At 40.9% G+C, this 19,270-nt stretch overlaps 1 protein-coding gene across 1 annotated transcript in view; it reads left to right on the forward strand.

Moving 5' to 3' along the window:
• Positions 1–19,270, forward strand: part of itga8 (integrin, alpha 8) — a 249,612-nt gene that overhangs the window by 10,253 nt on the left and 220,089 nt on the right. The window contains exons 5-6 of the mRNA XM_073054528.1: positions 2,607–2,668; positions 3,869–3,914. Coding sequence (XP_072910629.1) covers positions 2,607–2,668; positions 3,869–3,914 — 108 coding nt within the window. The remainder of the gene's footprint in view (positions 1–2,606; positions 2,669–3,868; positions 3,915–19,270) is intronic.

The following is a 19,270-nucleotide window of genomic DNA, read 5'->3' on the forward strand; positions in this document are numbered from 1 at the left end:
TCTCTTTGTATGATCCTTTCTAAAGCCACACTATCTCTTTCAGTAGATGTCAGTAAATATCTCACTCAATATTTTATATTCAGTAAATATCTTACTCAATACTGTATGCATCCCCTTTTCAGTGCTACGTCCTGATATCCACCATCCTTCCAAATTGGTTTAACCCATCCTCTAAGAATATAGCAAACCTCCAGGCAAGGAGTTTAGTCCTGGCTTAGTTGAGATGTAGGCTGTCTGCTCTGTAGTAAACTCAAATATCTCAAAGCTGGTCCTAATGCCCTTTAAACTTTGTAGTTTTATTCCTTGCACCATCTCTCCAGTCATACATTAATCTGCAAAATCCTTTTTCTTACAGATGTATAGTTATTCTGAGATCCTGCCTTCCACATCCTTAAAAAAATCTTGCTTTTTCTGCCTACATTGTAGGCATTGATGTGTACCACAGATTCTTTCTTACTCCCCTCTGCAGAAGAACCTGCACCTTCTCAGAGTTAACCTTTACCGTAGCACCACATGGGCATTACCCTTACAAGTTGTGGATGCACTGTCTTTTACACCCAACCTGGGAATCAACTAGACTCTTCGCTGAGAAATACCGGAGTTTGTTTGATGAAGGTAAAATGTTAATCAAAGATGCTTCTTGGAGATCCAACACATCCAGATGAAGGGTCTCAACTGCAAATGTCAACTGTCCATTTCCATCCAGAGACATTGTCTATCATGCTGAGTTCTTACAGTGCTTGTAGTGTTGTATCAGATTCCAGCATCAACCATCTACAGTGACCAGACTGTGATGAATCTCTGGCTATTCAAAGAATTGAAGCTATTCCAAAGCATTTGCAGTCTGTTATCTGCTTAGTGATAATTTATAGTAGTTTAATTGTCAAGGGTCTCTACACTATGAGCTTGTATTTAAATTAATACAGGATGCACTATGTAGTATTTAATTGGAATTGACATAGTGGATGATAGGTGGAGGGGCAGGTTGTGTTGAGGAAGGAGGGAGTCTGCAGAAGTACTTGGACAGATTAGGAGAATGGGCAAAGAAGTGGCAGATGGAATACAGCTTCGGGGTCATGCACTTTAGTAGAAGGAATAAATATTTTATAAAGGGGAGGGAATTCAGAAATATGTGTTGCCGTGGATTTCCACCATTAGCAATATCCCTTGTGTTCAGAAATCAGGGGTGCAAAGGGACTTGGAAGTCCTAGTGCAGCATTCTCTAAAGGTTAACTTGTTGGTTGAGTTGGTCGTAAGCAAGTCAAATAAAATATTAGCATTAATTTTGAGAGGACTAGAATATAAAAGCAATCAAGGATGTAATGTTGAGACTTCATAAGGTATTGGTCAGACTGCACTTGGAGTATTGTGAGAACTTTAGGGGCCTCTTATCTAAGAAAGGATGTTCTAGCATTGGAGAAGGTCCAGAGGAGATTTATGAGAATGATCTCAGGAATGAAAGGGTTATCATATTAGGAGCATTTGATTGGGTCTGTGCATGTGCTTGTTGGAGTTTTAAAGAATGAGGGGATATCTCATTGACATATACTGAATTGTGGAGAGAGTAGACATGGAAAGGATGTTTCCAATAGTGGGAGAGTCTGGGACCAAAGGATACTACCTCGGAATAGATGGACATCCCTGTAGAACAGAGATGAGGAGAAATTTCTTTAGCTAGAGGGTGTTGAATACAGAAACATAGAAACAGAGAAAACCTACAGCACAATACAGGCCCTTCAGTCCACAATGCTGTGCCGAATGTGTATTTATTTTAGAAATTACTTAGGGTTACCCATAGCCCTCTGTTTTTCTAAGCTCCATGTACCTATCCAGGAGTGTCTTAAAAGACCTTATTGTATCAGTCTCCACCACAGTTGCCGGCAGCCCATTCCATGCCCTCACCACCCTCTGCATTAAAAAAAAACTTACTCCTGACATCTTCTCTGTACCTACTTCCAAGCACCTTATCACTGTGCCCTCTCATGCTAGCCATTTTAGCCCTGGGAAAAAGCCTCTGACTATCCACACGATCAATGCCTCTCATCATCTTGTGCACCTCTGTGTGGAATTCCTAGTCACAGATGACTTTGGAGTCATTGGGTATGTTTAAGGCGGAGGTTGGCATGTTCTTTATTGGTAAAAGCATCAAAAGTTACGGGGAGAAGGCAGGAAAATGGGGTTGAGAGGAAAAATAAATCAGCCATGGTTGAATGGCAGGGCCAAATGGCCTAATTCCACTCCTATGAATTATGGTCTTGTGCTGTAATTTTTAAGCCCCAGGAAAGTGTGTCTAAATAGTTTGAATCAGGTCTAATTGAGTCTCGTCGGACATTTTTCAGCCGGAACATCATTGGATGGAAATCTGTTGTGGAGATGAGAGTTCAGTTTAAAATATGCAATATATATTGTATCATTCTCTCAGCTGAATCAGATAGCAAAGTGTTTGAACCAAAACATCTCTAAAAATAGAATAGTATCATAGTTTGTTTATATCCTTTAAAAGTGATCTTTTTTTAAAAAAAAATGGTTAATGTAAGATTATTTGGGCAGTAGTTTAAAAGAATTTGCAATTTATGAAAATAATGTGTGTTTTATGGTCTTTGCAGATCAGCCAGATCCCGAGGGTCAAGGGTCTTGTCAAGCAGGATTTAGTCTTGAATTTACCCAGGTAATCTTGATATTTATTTTATTTGTATTGCACTTCACTGTAAAAAAAAAATTCAATTGATTTTATAAATGATATACAATTTGTATATGAAAATAGAAGGAAAGAGATTCCAAATACACACTTCTGGTTCTTGTAACAAAAAGTGGAACATGGCAAGTGTCTGTAATGAGAGAGGGATGATGTAATTTTAACTCTTGTTTAGTTGTACACTAGTAAAACTGTAACAGTGCTTTTACATGAAACAATACTTGGCTTAATTACAGAAAGGAAGCATTAAGTAATAAGGCATTGTTCCATAGCTATTGCTGAGAGCACACTTTTTGTATTAGCACACATCATTTCAGGAATGTGCTGTAATTTAAGTATGTAGCACATGAATAGCATCACAGCACTAGTATTGCCTCTACAGAATAAATTGACTGACAATTGGTTCATATCTGGATACATTCTGTTTGCTAAAATATAATGAATTTAGCATAATAATGCTGGTTGAAATTTAACCTGAACCTACTTTTGGTAAGTATACATATAAACCCTCCTGTTAGTCATAAAACACACACAAAATAGTAATATGCAGTCTTAAAAACAATTTACACCATATTGGTGAGGGAACAATGCGAATCATGACACTTCCTATTCAATTTCATTATTCTAGTGTGTCAGAGAATGCATCTCTAGAATGAAGACCTATTTTTGTACTTTGGAGATAAATTTATTAAGCCAGGAGTTCCCAATCTGGGGTCCATGGCATAAAAAAAGGTTGGGAACCCCTGCATTAAACTGAGGATAAAACAAAAGTCTAAGAGAATTGTGGACGTGCACCTGCCCATAGAGTTGGAAGTAAGTAGATGGAAATGAAACCTTGTGCTGCACATTTCCAGTCTCCATGAAATGGAATGTCCAGCCAATGAAATAATTAAAAACTATTCATTAATTCTGATACCCTGTTTTGCATCTAGTTAATTTACAGTTCCCTAGCATTTTGCTAGTATAGTCTTCCATGTATCTTTTTCAGAAATTAGAAAGGAATGATGCTGTTTATTAAAAGAAGTAAGCTTGCCAAATTTTAACATGTCAGGAATTTTGCTGATTTCTCTGTAAATGATGACATGCCTATGCATGGTTTCTTGCGTCTTGTGTTTATAATATCAGTTACACATCATGGCTTTGCAAAGCAATTCTGATTGATTTTTTTTTTAGGATGGCAACATTGTGCTGGGAGGACCAGGAAGCTTTTATTGGCAAGGTAAATAACTGACTTCTTTTTCCGTTAGGGGAATGAACACAGTTTTGTGTGAACAATTCTATTGTTGAATTGCAAAGCTATCATGAGCTTAGCACAGTTGTCAGACTTCCAGATTTTAATGTTCTTAAAGAGAAAACGAGAACATCCGTTGACATGAACAATTTTGCTTAAAGATTTTTTTAAAACTTTACCCTTGATACAGGAGGTGTGTCCAATAGCTTGTATGTTTCCTGTGATGCAGGCAAAAATTGATTATACTGATCTGAAGCTGGACCCACAGCAAAGTTAATGGTGCCTCTGTATGTGCTGTCTGACTGCTCTACAGTACAAATCTCATTCAAATCAGACCTCAAATGAAAAGAGAGAAGAATTTTACGAGTGATTTTGGCAGCACGTGTGTGTTTACTTTTTGTTTGGCAGAATGACACTGGAGTGGAAATAGTTTTGATATCACATTTGTACATGGCTGTGTTATCCTGTGGTGGAATTGGTAATTGGGGAATGAGAATAGTCCAGTCTCAGTTCTGCAATAAGATTAATTTCTGAGTCAGAAATCTATTCTTTGAAAATTTTTTATGTAATGTAATGTGAATATAACGTAGAAACAGTATTCTTACTGATATGAAGTGGTCATACTACCTTATATGAGAGAAACTAAATGCAAGTATCAACAGTTATTAGATTGTAATACATAGAACATAGAATAGTACAGCACATTACAGGCCCTTCGACCCACAATGTTGTGCCGACCCTCAAACCCTGCCTCCCATATAACCCCCCACCTTAAATTCCTCCATATACCTGTCTAGTAGTCTCTTAAACTTCAAAATAATGAGGTACACAAGTGGAATATAATTGCACGCCTACTGGTGGTAAACAAAGATGGAAAATGGAAAAGTTATTGCCTAAAATGTACTTAGTTTTATCTGGCAGTTACTTAAAGGACCACTGGCAAGGTGCTCTTTACAAATCAGCTCAATTACCCACTGATAGACTGCAGCATGTAAGCCAGAGAAAAGCTGGAGATCAAGTGCTGGCACCAATTTTAATAAAAAGGTACGTGCGAATAGGTGGATCACGAACAAGAGGAAATCTGCAGACACTGGAAATCCAAGCGACACACACAAGATGCTGGAGGAACTCAGTAGGCCAGGCAGCATCTATGGAAAAGAGTACAGTTGAGGTTTTGGGCCGAGACCATCAGGGCTGGAGAAAAAATGATGAGGATTGAGAGTTAGAAGTTGGGGGGATGGGAGGAAGAACAACAAGGCGATATTGTGACCTATCACCTTGTGGTTCTTCCTCCACTCCCCTACCTTCTAACTCTGACTCCTCATTGTATGTCTTCTGTACTGATGAAGGGTCTCAGCCCGAAACGTTGACTGTACAAAGAACAATACAGCACAGTACAAGCTATTCGGCCCAGAATGTTTTGCCGACCCTTAAACCCTGCCTCCCATATAACCCTCCACCTTAAATTCCTCCATATACCTGTCTAGTAGTCTCTTAAATTTCACTAGTGTATCTGCCTGCACCACTGACTCAGGCAGTGCATTCCATGCACCAACCACTCTCTGAGTGAAAAACCTTCCTCTAATATCCCCCTTGAACTTTCCTCCCCTTACCTTAAAGCCATGTCCTCTTGTATTGAGCAGTGGTGCCCTGGGGAAGAGGTGCTGGCTGTCCACTCTATCTATTCCTCTTAATATCTTGTATACCTCTATCATGTCTCCTCTCATCCTCCTTCTCTCCAAAGAGTAAAGCCCTAGCTCCCTTAATCTCTGATCATAATCCATACTCTCTAAACCAGGCAGCATCCTGGTAAATCTCCTCTGTACCCTTCCCAATGCTTCCACATCCTTCCCATAGTGAGGCAACCAGAACTGGACACAGTACTCCAAGTGTGGCCTAACCAGAGTTTTATAGAGCTGCATCATTACCCCATGACTCTTAAACTCTATCCCTCGACTTATGAAAGTTAACTCTCCATAAGCTTTCTTAACTACCCTATCTACCTGTGAGGCAACTTTCAGGGATCTGTAGACATGTACCCCCAGATCCCTCTGCTCCTCCACGCTATCAAGTATCCTGCCATTTAGTTTGTACCCTGCCTTGGAGTTTGTCCCTCCAAAGTGTACCACCTCACACTTCTCCCGGTTGAACGCCATCTGCCACTTCTCAGCCCACTTCTGCATCCTATCAATGTCTCCCTGCAATCTTCGACAATCCTCAACACTATCCACAACACCACTAACCTTTCCATAAATATTGCCTGGCCTGCTGAGTTCCTCCAGCATTGTGTGTGTGTGTGTGTGTGTGTGTGTGTGTGTGTGTGTGTGTGTGTGTGTGTGTGTGTGTGTGTGTGTGTGTGTGTGTGTGTGTGTGTGTGTGTGTGTGTGTGTGTGTGTGTGTGTGTGTGTGTGTGTGTGTGTGTGTGTGTGTGTGTTGCTGGGAGTAGGTGGTTTGCCTTTAACTTAATATTATTGACTGGAAGCTGACTTGGACGAGTGAGATAAAAAGCAGGTCAGAGACAGGGTATCCTGCAGCAGTCGATCATCTCCTGACGCCCCAGTGCCTTTCCACCACCTCCAACGCACAGCTCACAGGTGTGGTGGGACACTCTTAACTTGCTTGAATGAGTGCCACATCATCCAGAAGAAGCCGTGCAGTTGCCTGGTACACCGTTAACCAACATCCATCAGTGCGCATGTGGCTTCCGTGGGTCCTGACTGCAAAAAGCACTGTCGTTTCTCACCATGGTGTTCGGGCAATATCTCCCTAACCTGGAACCTCCACAGGCAAGGAGGACAATGTGCCTGGGAACCCCATCACCTCCAGGTTCAGACCCCAAGTCACACATAGTCCTGGCATGGAAGATATTGTGCTAGACTTTCATTGTTGATGGGTGTAAAACCCTGACCCCTCTGCTAAATTGAAGTGGGAATACCTTCACCAGAAAGTGACTCACCACTAGTGACAAATAGGGAGGGGCAATGTATGCAAGTGACACTCAAAATCTGAAAATAATTTCAGAAGCTAGAGGGTTTAGGTCTGAACACTTGGGTCTTGTCCCCTGATTTCCAGTCACTGCATTGTAACAGGAAAGTCTCTCACATGTTTAGGTCCATGGAAGATAGGACTCTAAAGGGTTAAAATGGTGTCATAGCCATTGACTATCTGACATTTACTAAAGTGTAAGAGATGAAGATTCATCCAGAACGTGCCTTGGTTGTTATTTTCTCAGTGCAATTAAATTCTTTCACTAGGCTTTCCAATAGTCTATTATTGATTATCAGTTAACTGATGGGCAGGGCAGCAGGATTATCTGTGAGAGGCACTGTCTGATTGGGCATCCATTCATAAAGCACATTATTCAAACGATAGTTGTCTCGTCTTACAGAACTGTAGGCCCAGGAGGGAACTGCTACCTGATCTCACCAGGCATCCTTATGACAAGAGGCCTAGGCGAGGATGGTAAGGACCTAGGTGCTGGAATATACAAGACTGGAATTGAGACAAGATTTTGAGATTGAGACGAGAACAGGGCTCTTGACCAGATGCTAGATGACAACCTGACGAGACTAGATGAGAATCCAAACAAGAAAGAATTCCTAAGTGTGATCACAGACTGAACTAAAGTTGAGCTGATATTTGAGCCCCGAACCTGAGTTCAGGTGCTCTTTAAATATCAAAACCTTGGTGCCAAAACATGGGTGCCAGTTAGCGCAGTGGGCCAGAATCTTTAAAAGGTCCACACCAGCTATCCATATTCTGGAGAATGAAAGCATCTAAACCCCAGAGGCTGTTGTGGTCGGGTGCATACCATAACGATCCTAACTGGAAAGCTCAAGGAATAATACCAATGGGCAGAAATAAACTAAGTGTGGAAAAGGAAATGAATAGGATATAAAGAGACAGGCAATAATTGCTTTGCTAAGATTAATTTAAACCACTTTGAATCAAATAATGGATTTTCAAAAAAAAGAAGAATGTGTTGTAATAACAGCAAAAAAGTTGTATCTTAAAATAATTGTAATAGGAATCAAACCTTAACACCATGGGAAAGCTGTAGAATTGATATGTTAATAGCTCAGTATGAAATATTCCATTTAATACTGTGCATTTACTTGAGATCCTGGGTCTGCATCTTGAAAAGAATTTTGTTTTACAACCCCAAACTAATGGTAGTCTGAAGTGGATCTGAAGTCTTGATCATTTTTGGTATTTAATTTGGACCTTTCTTCTTAAATATACACTGCACTGTAAATAACAAATAATTTCCACCACAGTTTACTTTACGTTAAGCCAGTTTAAATAAGTAAAGTTTCCATGTAAATCAAGATTTTAAAATTCAGCATATTTAGTACATTCTGTATGCTTTCTGAACAGTTTCACTTCTTTTTGCCTTTTATTTGAAAACAGCCCAAAGAAGAAACAGTGATGATTTAGCGTAAGTTAGTACATCTCCCTTGTGTGAAATGGATGGTCGGGAAGCTGGAAATCACATTGAATTTACTGTTTAAGGTCAGACAGAATCCAGGGATGTCTCAGTCTGCTCAGTAGAGAATTCCTTTCAACTGCATTTCAGCATTTGCTTTGTTATTGATCTTTCTTCCTTCCTGTGTTTCCCAAACGCCCCCACCAGCCCTCCTCATCCCCCACTGCTCTATTCACGTAAACATAGCTGCTGCTTTCTTGGATGGCATCAACTGTCCATGTCTGAGTTGAGACAGTGAGCTGTTTTTTTTTCTGGAGGATACAACTTAGCTACTCTCAGTTTTCCACATGTGCATTTTTTTCAGTCGGAGCCGCAGAATAGCAAACACAAAAGAGAATTGTGATTGATTCACTTCCCCAGGAGTGTTTCTCCTGACTCGTCGTTCAACCCCAGGGTTGCTACTGGCTGTCACTCAATTTCCTTCTCTGATCACTGCCTTCTCTCAGCATGGTCACCTTCCTCCATGGTATTTATCAATTGTTTACTGTTCCCTGTCCTGACTTGGTCGTCTGCTTCCACATTGTTTATTTCCCATTCCTGCTGACATCCTTCTTTCTGCAAACTTCTTTCACATTTCTCTTGGTTAGACTGATAAAAAGCATTAGTTTGTTTTTTGAATGGACCTAAATACGTAATATTTTACACACTTCAGTAACTATGAATTTCTGCTCACTACTTACAATGTGAGATGTTAATATTCGTCTGGATCTCTGGGACAAGCTTCACAAGGCTGATAAAATGTATGTATGTAGGTTTCAAAGGAGAATGGGGATGGAGAATTTCCTTCAGAATTTTCCTGATCATGGGGTCGCAGATTTATATTATGGGCCCTTTGGCCCATCTGTCTGTGCTGACCATTAGGCATCTATCTACACATATTAATCCCATTTATCAGTGGTTAGATCACAGCTACTCTGCCTTGGCTCATCCAGTTGCTTAACTGTTGTGAATGTACCTGCCTCTATCACCTTTCCAACCACACTGTGGGTTGAAAAGATTTGTTTCTCGGGTACCTTCTGACCTCCTATTTAAGACCTATGCCCTCTGCCATGGAGTGAAGTTTATTGCACCCTATCCTATCTCTACCTCTCATAATTGTATATATCCGCACCCCAACAGGATCTCACACCCCGTCTCAATGTCCTCTGTCCCAACGAAATCAAACCCAGCCTGTCTAGTCTCTCTTCTGAGCAACACACACACACACAAAATGCTGGAGGAACACAGCAGGCCAGTCAGCTTCTATGGAAAAGAGTGAACAGTTGACGCTTTGAGCCGAAACCTTTCTTCAGGACTGTCCTGAAGAAGAGTCTTGGCCCAAAATGTCGACTGTTTACTCTTTTCCATAGATGCTGCCTCACTGCTGAGTTCCTCCAGCATTTTGTCTGTTGCTTTGGATTTCCAGCATCTGCAGATTCTCTTGTGCATGTAATACAGGTATCTCATCCTAACTGAAACAGTTTATCCCAGGCAACATCTGAGTATAACAAACATGAGAAAATCTGAAGATGCTGGAAATCCAAAGCAATACACACAAACACCAAGGCAACAACCCACACAAAACAGGATGAAGGGTTTCAGCCCGAAATAACATCTGAGTTTATCTCCACTCACCCTCTCCAGTGCAATCGATTATTTCCCACAGTGCGGCAGCTAGAACTCCACATAACATCTGTAACTGATAGGGTTAATCTAAAACTCTGGAGAAATGGTAACAGCTTTTTATACTGTATTTCCCATAATTCTTCTGCCTAAGTTAAGGTAGACGTCTTGAAGAAATTCACCTCTTTTCTGTTAGGTTTATGATATATGTAAATTAACCTTTAAATAAACAGAGTAAAGTTCAGTCAAAACTTTGAAAGTTGGTAACAGTGCATCATTAATCTATTCCTAAAACTGTTTACTAACAGGTACTTGTAAAACAGCCAAGATTCTTGAAATTGCTCCATAACTGTTCTCTTTCAATTTAATACAAATTAAAGCAGATTTAGCCCTGTGAAACATAACAAATTAATGGTGTCCTCAAACTCTTCATTTGCACCAGTGCAATGGATAAACTTTCTAAATTGCATTAGATTAGAGTACTTTCTAAAGGACCAACCTGTAATTTAGTGAAATCTGTAACTACAATTTGTGATTACTACCTTGTAATTTTGTTTTGATAGTGATAAAAGTTTGTGGTTAGACAAATGAACCAAGGGTGATAGAGTCCAAGAATAGGTTAATTCTCCCACATATATCAAAAGTAAACAAACAAAGCACAAAACCTTCTTTGTGTACAATACTGAGCTATTAAAGAACCTGTTTCTTGTCATCTTGATCAGTGTGAAGTCATTATACTTAAGACTGCTCATTTTGGACCAAATAATATGTACAGTAGATTATCAGTACTGACACAAGATAAGCACATTACTTACTGCCCGTTATGCCACTAGTGCTTAGGGCAGCAGTGACGGTCCTCCATCTCTGCCTGTATTCTTCATTGGTGTTTCCCTAACATTTTGTTTTGAGCAGTCAGGCTTATTAGCCCTGAGCTGAACCCCCAAATCTGGAGGACCAGTGAACCACTCTCAGTCTGGCCTCTACCCTTTGACCTGTTTGGCATGGGTGACCCTACCAGGAATCAAAGCACAAGGCCCTGACTCTAACCAACATAGCTCTCTGGGTCATTGAGTCACACAAGCTTCCAAACCCCACGACAAGCTTGTGATCCTCTTGGAAGGGATAAACACATAGTCAATATTTATTTCATAAATATTTTAAATAGATTCACATTATCTAGTTTAAAATTATCACTTATTTTGATTTGAACAGATTCTCGGAACTAGTCAACGATCACGTTCTTCAAAAGGTTGAAATTATATAGCAGAAAAAAAGTTAATGGGATCTCCTGTGATGAGCAAAGTCTTTGCTCTGTGCAGTACTTTCCATTCTTTTAATCCTGAGGAACACCCAGTGAATTAATTGGCACTGAAATAATCAAATTTACTTTCCAAATTAATGTGTCCCATTAGCTGCAGCTGGACTATTTCCTGCCTGCCCAGGGCACTTTTTATTTATGATCTCCCAGTCAGCCACTCTGCGAGCAGATTTTAGCTCTGCTCTGGAGTGAATAGATGAGTTCACCTGTAGGCAAGATCTATTGCTGTCATTGTTCTTTGTGTCACTGCATACAAAGGAATTCATTTAAACGTTTTGAATTGTTCTACTCAAAATGCTCATGAATGGCTAATAGTTAAGAACCAGTTTGAACTAAGTAAGGATTGTTCACAAAATCAATCCCATTTTGTATATGTGCATGATTGTTAACTGCATTAAGGAGCTATTAACTGGCGTGGAATCATACCATTTCTTGTGTAGGTAGGACTAGCAAGGTCAGCATTATTATTGGTGCAAAGAAAGTGAAAACATTTTTGTAAAGGTTTTATATTTGAATATCCAAAATGTTGAACGAGGGATAATGAAGACATAGGGATATACTGACAGGTTAGGATAATGTATGACTTGGAGCAGAGACTTCAGCTGGTGGTTTCATGACCATGTCTACTTGCTCCTCAGTTATTCCAGATGGTAGGAGTCACTTGTTTGGAAGGAAGAAAACTTAATGTGTTGCCACAGTTACATACTTCAACAGTAAAATGGAAGTAGTGAATACTGTGTAATAAATTCTGACTTTGACAATAACTTCCAGATTCTGTGTAAGAATTAAAGAAAATTATTTGTGTTGGATGTACTGAAATGAAATATCTTTATTGTCATTGTATAGTACAATTTGTCGTGCACCAATACAGCGAAAATGAGTTTGCAACTCTCGTACTCAATGCTATAAAACAACAAATAAAATAAATAAACAATAAATAAAATCAAGTAACCAGCCAGTACAAGCAATGTCCAGCAGTACAAAAGCACAACTCTGATGCATGACAGCCATAAAACCAGTATTAAAAGTAGCAATATTACAAATTTATGGATGATGCTTGATTGATTGGTTCAGAGCAATTTATAGCTCTGGGGAAAAAGCTATTTTTCAGTCTGGAAGTGCGGACATAGAAAATCTTATAACGTCTGCCAGATGGAAGAAGTTCAAACAGATGAATGCTTGGCTGTGTATTGTCCTTACAGATGCTTATAGCTTTCCTTAGGCAACGTGAGCTGTAGATGTCCTCCAGGGCTGGGAGCTGTGTCCCAATAGTCTGTGTGCTAGAGCTGACCAGCTAAAGTGCTTTCCTATCGGCTGCTGTACAACTGAGATACCACACAGAGATGCAGTATGTTAAGATGCTCTCTGTGGTGCAGTGGTAAAAGGTCACCAGCATCTGTTCAGGTAGACCAGCTTTCTTCAGCGTCCTGAGGGAAAACGAGCGTTGCTGTGCTTTCTTAACTATTGTTGTGGTGTTAGTGGACCATGTAAGGTCTTCTGAGATGTGTATTCCCAGAAACCTGAAACTGGACACTCTCTCCACTATGTCTACGTTAATGTAGACTGGAGCATGCACGTCATCCTGTGACTTTCCAAAGTTGATAATTAGCTCCTTAGATTTTGTTGTATTAAGAGACAGGTTGTTTTCTGAGCACCAGCTCACTAAGTTCTGTACCTCCGCTCTGTACGCTGATTTGTCTCTGTTGGAGATCAACCCGATCACTGTTGTATTGTCTGCAAATTTGATGATGGTATTGGTGTTAAATGCAGGTACACAGTCATAAATAAAGAGGGAGTAGAGTATGGAACTCAATACACAACCTTGTGTTCAGGATAGTAGTGGAGGACAGATAAGGGTCCAGTCTTACTGCCTGTGAATGCTCTGCTGACAAGAAATTCAGGACCCAGTTGCATAGAATAGAATAGAATAGCTTTTTAAGTCTTGACCTATATGGGCACATAGTTCGTCATCATTTGAGGAATTGCCAGTGGAAGGCGTCATCAGCAAATATTTGCCAATTAATAGCATTGCCAATCTTTCAACTTCCTGATGATGGAGACAGCATTTTCTGAAGGAAAATTGTCAGATAGGATTATCTCTCCCTTTGAGGACAAGATCCAGTAGTGAAATTGTCCTCGTGGTCATTGAGATGCCAGAATTGTAACTGTACTGGAACAGGGCTGGCTCATTGACCAGAAAAGGTCTTCAGCATCTCAGCCAGAATTCTTTCTTCACCCTCCCACCCCAAACTGTTTGTGGCCAGTCTTGGAAGCCATTTCCTGACAGCACTTTGAATGTATACAGTGAAGGCTTGATAGTTAAGTTAATGATCTAATAATTCCCCAATGAACTGACCTGTCAATTCTCAGGCACAATTTCAGATCTCATCATAACAGCTGTGTTAGTAATCTAGAATTTTAAAACCAACAACCTAGCCTTAATAATGAAAATGAGAAAACCTACCCGATTGTTGTTCGAAATCCATCTGGTTCACTAATGTCTTCCAGAGGAGGAAATCTGATATCATAACCAAGTCTGCTCATTTGCTTCTACACATCCATATCAAGATGGTTGACTTTGCAGTGGCTAGAAAACTGCTCAGTGTCCTCGCAGCCACAAGGGTTATTCATGACAACGTCACTACAAACTTTTTGGAAAGTCCTCTTTATGAACATCTGGGACTGGTGCCTGCATGGGGAGTGTTGTCCCACAAAATAATCAAGAAACTGATGTTGTGTTAAACAGACACCCTCCCTCCATCACCATTAACCAGAAATGGAACCATGGTTACATCAGACAATGGTCTGGGAACAGCATAGTGAATGATTCACATCCAGACTCTCTAGATACTTTCTAGCATCTACAGATTACAAGTCAGGAGCATGATGGAATATTCTCAGATGAATACACTCCAACAACACTCAAGGATAAATCAGTCCACCGCCCACCAGCATCTTCAACAATCACTCTCTTTATTACTGATGCACAATGGTCACTCCAGCAGCACATTCCAAGTCCCCAGCTTCTGCCGCTAAGAAGGATATGGGTCCCAAGTACATGGGAATACCATCATCTACACGTCCCTTCCAAGTCACACAGCTACTTGATTTGGAAATATATCATTGATCCTTTACTGTGACTGGGTCTAAATCCTGGAACCTCTTTCCCCAACAGGGAGAGATTGGGGGAATATCTTCATTAGATGGATTTGTGGTTATGTCCAACAATGACAGGAAAATTGTGTGGGAAAGTTTTTAAAGTGTAAAAGCTGTTGTACTGGGACAGTTCCATTCTCTGATCTAGTAAGTCCAGGTCCAGTGACCTGAGTAGTCATCACAACTGGGGTCGTCCTTGGTTGCAGTGGATAACTGTGACTTTTGTGCCTTGTCGTGCCCTTCGCTCTCCACCAAGCATTGCAGAACCACCTTCCTGGCCGATGGATCTCACTGTAGATCTCACCTGCCCAGTCCGCCGGAGCTGACTCTGTATGCTGGACAGGCATCTCACCGGGGTATGAAGCCTGCCAGCTATCCACATCTGGTTTAGTCTGTCTGTTAAAGGGATGTACCAGGGTGTGGTCGCTGTACTTGGAGCCATGGTGAGAGCTGAGTGTCTGATGGGGACCAAAGGTGGGTGAGCTGGCCCAGATAAGACACAATAATCCCCTTCACCAGAGGTGCTAACCCTCCCTGGTCAGCTCACACACTGTAGTAGATGGATTGCTGAGAATCAAAGTACAGGAAGTGTAAAACAGGAACACAACATGTTGGAAAGGTGAGGTGGGCAGAGAAAGACAGTCAGTGTTTCAGGTCAGTGACCTTTTATCAGAATGAGGTAAGTGACAAAGCATGTGGGATAGGTGGAGAGTTCAGAGGATAGGGTACTGTTGAGATAACCAGTATTTTAAAGTTGTCAGTTAGAAACAGAGAGAAAAGAAGAAGACTACTCCTTCCTCATCTGTTGCCTGACCTGTTGATAGTCGCAACATTTTCTGATTTTGCTGGCTTTAGGTGTTACTTCAATAAGTCTTCTCCACCCACTCCAGCTTGTCTTCACAAATGCTTAATCTTCTTCCAACTCTTGCTCCATCACGTTCTCAAAGACAGAAGGGATGATAGATTGGCGAGTACCTAGCTTGATACGGATTTAGGATAACAACACCTCATTAGGTGTTATTGCCTCATTCAGTTCAGATTGGCAACAACATGTCCTCCGCAGTCTTCATCAGCAGAAGGCTGTGTACTTAGCACCCTGCCCTACTAACTTTATCCTTCTGAATGTGAGGCTGACCACAGCTCAAATGCCTTACTTAAATTTGCTGATGGCACCACTATTATTGGCTGAATCAAAGATGGTGACAAATCAGGATATAGAAGGGAGTTGAAAATGTAGCTGAGTGGTGCCACAACAACCTCTCACTCAACCTCAGCAAGACCAAGGAGCTGATTACTGCCCTTAGGAGGAGGAAACTGGAGGTCCATGAGCCAGTCCTCATTGGGGGATCAAAGGCAGAGAGGGTCAGCAGCTTTCAATTCCTCGGTGTTATCATTCCAGGCTTTCCCTGGTGGGATGACAACTCATCCCACTTGTTAAGGCTGGTAAGTGTGCTGAATGCACCTGCCCAAGAATTCCTTCAGGATTCCTCTCCATAGGCAATGAGTGTAACGAGAGCAGATCTCGGCAGACAGCTACAGTTCCCCACAGAATCACCACCACGTCTCTCCACCCAAACAAAGTACTGTGGTCCATGGCTGCCGAGACAGTCCACCTCACTGAGTTAACCATCCCATGGAAGGAAGGAGTGGAGGCTGCCCACCAGCTGAAGTACTCAGGCCTGGCAGCTGAGTGTAAGGAAGCTGGCTGGAGGACCATCATCTACTCGGTGGAGTTAGGATGCCGTCAGCGCATCGACAACAAGGTTAATCCGTGATATGGCAGTGACTGGAGCGAGGCTCAGGAGGGCCAACAGAGGGTTGGCTGAAGAGGCAGAAAAGGGCAGCTTTTGGCTGTGGCTCAGGAGGAAGGACAGAAATTGGGGGACCGATTTGACCCCATTGAAATCTGAAGGGGGTGGCAGGGGGACGTGCTGCCACTGCTCCACCACCAGGATATGTACAGGGCCAAGGGAACAAATCATCAATGAGTGGTGGTCCCTCACTGACGACCCTGCAGCTGACCATAGAGCTGTGTTAGGGGTGCAGCAGGCAGCAATGCCAAGCTGGAAACTTTGTCTCCCGATTAGTCCCAAGGGGTCTGTCCAGCGTCCAGCATGTCAGTGCCATTGCAAAGAAAGCATGGCCACAGCTCTACTTTCTTAGAAGTTTGCAAAGATTCGGCATGTCATCTAACTTTAGCAAACTTGTATAGATATGTGATGGAGAGTATATTGACTGGTTGCATCATGGCCCGGTACGGAAACCCCAATGCCCTTGAATGGAAAAGCCTAAACAAAAATAGTGGCTATAGCCCAACCATCATGGGTAAAGCCCTGTCCACCATTGAGCACATCTGCACGGAGCACTGTTGCAGGAATGCAGCATCCATCATCAAGAAGAGCCACCACCCGGGCCGTGCTCTCTTCTCACCGGTGCCATCAGGAAGAAGGTACAAGAGCCTCAGGACCCCCACCACCAGGTTCAGAAACAGTTATTATCCCTCAACCGTCAGACTCTTGTACCCGAGGGGATAACTTCATTTGCCTCATCACTGAACTGTTCGCACAACCTATGGACTCACTTTCAAGAACTCTTCATCTCATGTTTTTGTTATTTATTTATTATTACTATATATATTTTTTATTTTTGTATTTGCTCAGTTTGTTGTCTTTTTCACATTGGTTGTTTGTCTCGTTGGCTGCAGTCTTGATTCTGTTATGTTTCTTGCCCGCATGAAAATGAATTTCAGTGTTGTGCATGGTGACATACATGTACTTTGATAATAAATCTTTACTTTGAAATTTGATTAGCTACTTAGAGCATATTGAATTAATTGACTTGAACTTTGAGAAATAATTACTCAGCTAAAACCTTCCACTTGTGTTCTTGATCTTATTCCCACAGGCTTTTGTAAAGAAGTTTCTGATGTGCTAATTGACAGTGTACTTGACATAGTTAATTACTTGCTAGTTACTGGCATTTTTCTAGTTTCTTTAAAAACTTCAGTAGTTAAAACCCTGCTTAAGAAAAATAATCTAGACTGTTGTGTTTTGGACAAGTTTAGACCTATTTTCAACCTGTCTTTTCTTTTTAGAAAAAGTAGTTTTTTTTTACAATGAAGTGATCACTTGAATAAAAATTCTCTTCTTGACAACTATCAGCCATGTTTTAGATCAATATCATAGTACAAAAACTTCAGAGCTTAAGGTAGTTAATGACTTTTGGCTTAATGCCGACACAGATAACATATCAGCTCCTTTTCTCTTAGATTTGAGTGTAGCATTTGATATCAAAGATCACAACATTCTCATAGACTGCCTTAGTCAATGGTTTCAATCTTACAAATCAGGAAGAAAATACTTGGTTAACTTCAGTGATTATCTGTTTAAAATCCCTGATATTGTGTGTGGTGTGCCACAAGGATCAATTCTTGGCCGTTCTTGTTCCCACTCGATATGCTCCAATTAGATCAGATTATTTCAAAACAATGTGAATTACCATAGCTATGCAGATAACACACAACTGTGTTTATCTGTTATGTCAAATGACCCTGATGCTCTAAACCCTCTGGTCCGGTGTCTTACTAGTTTTCCAGAATGGATGAGTTTGAATTTCCTTAACCTAAATAAGGGGGAAAAAAAAGAAATTTAGTTATTGGTAGCGATTTTAAAAAAAGTGTGAATCTTAGAAACAAGTTTGATCATCTGGTCTTACAAATCAAACCAGAAGAAAACAATGTAGGCATTATTATTGACCCTGAGCTAAACTTCAAATAACATATTAACCATATTATAAGACTGTGTTCTTTCATTTAAGGAATATTGGAAGAGTTCAATTTCTTGTAACATCTCAAGGTGGAGAAAAATTAAGACACATTTTTGTTTATAACCCATTAGGCTACGATAATGCATTCTTATAGGACTGCATTAGAAAGAGAGAAATCGGCTGCAGCTTATTCAAAATGCAGCAATAAGAATCAAAAACAGAAAATCTGAGCACATTTCACCAGTTTTGGCATCATTACATTGGGTGCCTGTGTCTGTTTTAAAATACTCTTAATTATATAAAAGGCTCTGAATAATCTTGCACCACCGTATATATTAGAGTGCCTATCCTCTTACATCTGTAACTGTAATCTTAGATCCATAAATACTGGTTTGCTTAATGTTCCTAGAGCCGAGCATATAAGAACTGGTAATGCAGCCTTTTGTCCTTATGTGCCAAAAATCTGGAATATTCTACTCACTAAAATACGTCAGGCTGGTACCGTGGAACATTTCAAAACAAGGATCTTGGGCTTTTGCTGGTGTATCTGCTGAATAAACTCTTCTCGAGCTTCCATCTGGGTACAGGTATAGATTTTAATTGACGTTTCGATGACAAATTCCGCCATCTTCATCAGGGATAGTGGCTGAGCATGTCTAGTCTGGTGGTATTTATACCCCATTGTCCATCGCTCCTGATTGGTTGGTCCTCAAACAATCAGGTTTCCTCTGTCCCACCTTGTTTACAATTAAATTCCAGTACTTACAGCGAGGCACTCATCTTTGTTAAAATTCTTTTCCTCTGGTTTTATTTCAATGGCTTCCTTTACCAGGTGGTCCCAAAAGCCTTTGGCACAACACAGTAGTTTTGTGTCGTCAAAGTCAATCCTGTGGCCAGTGCAAATGCAGTGTTCTGCTACCACTGATTTCTCTGGGCAGTTCAAACGGATGCACCAGCTGTGATGCAGCTTTCCACCCTGTGTTCACAGGGAGTCCTGTAAGCGCCAGCTGTCCCGAG

Source organism: Hemitrygon akajei, chromosome 8 (genome assembly GCF_048418815.1).
Source record: "Hemitrygon akajei chromosome 8, sHemAka1.3, whole genome shotgun sequence".
Classification (NCBI taxonomy): Eukaryota; Metazoa; Chordata; class Chondrichthyes; order Myliobatiformes; family Dasyatidae; genus Hemitrygon; species Hemitrygon akajei.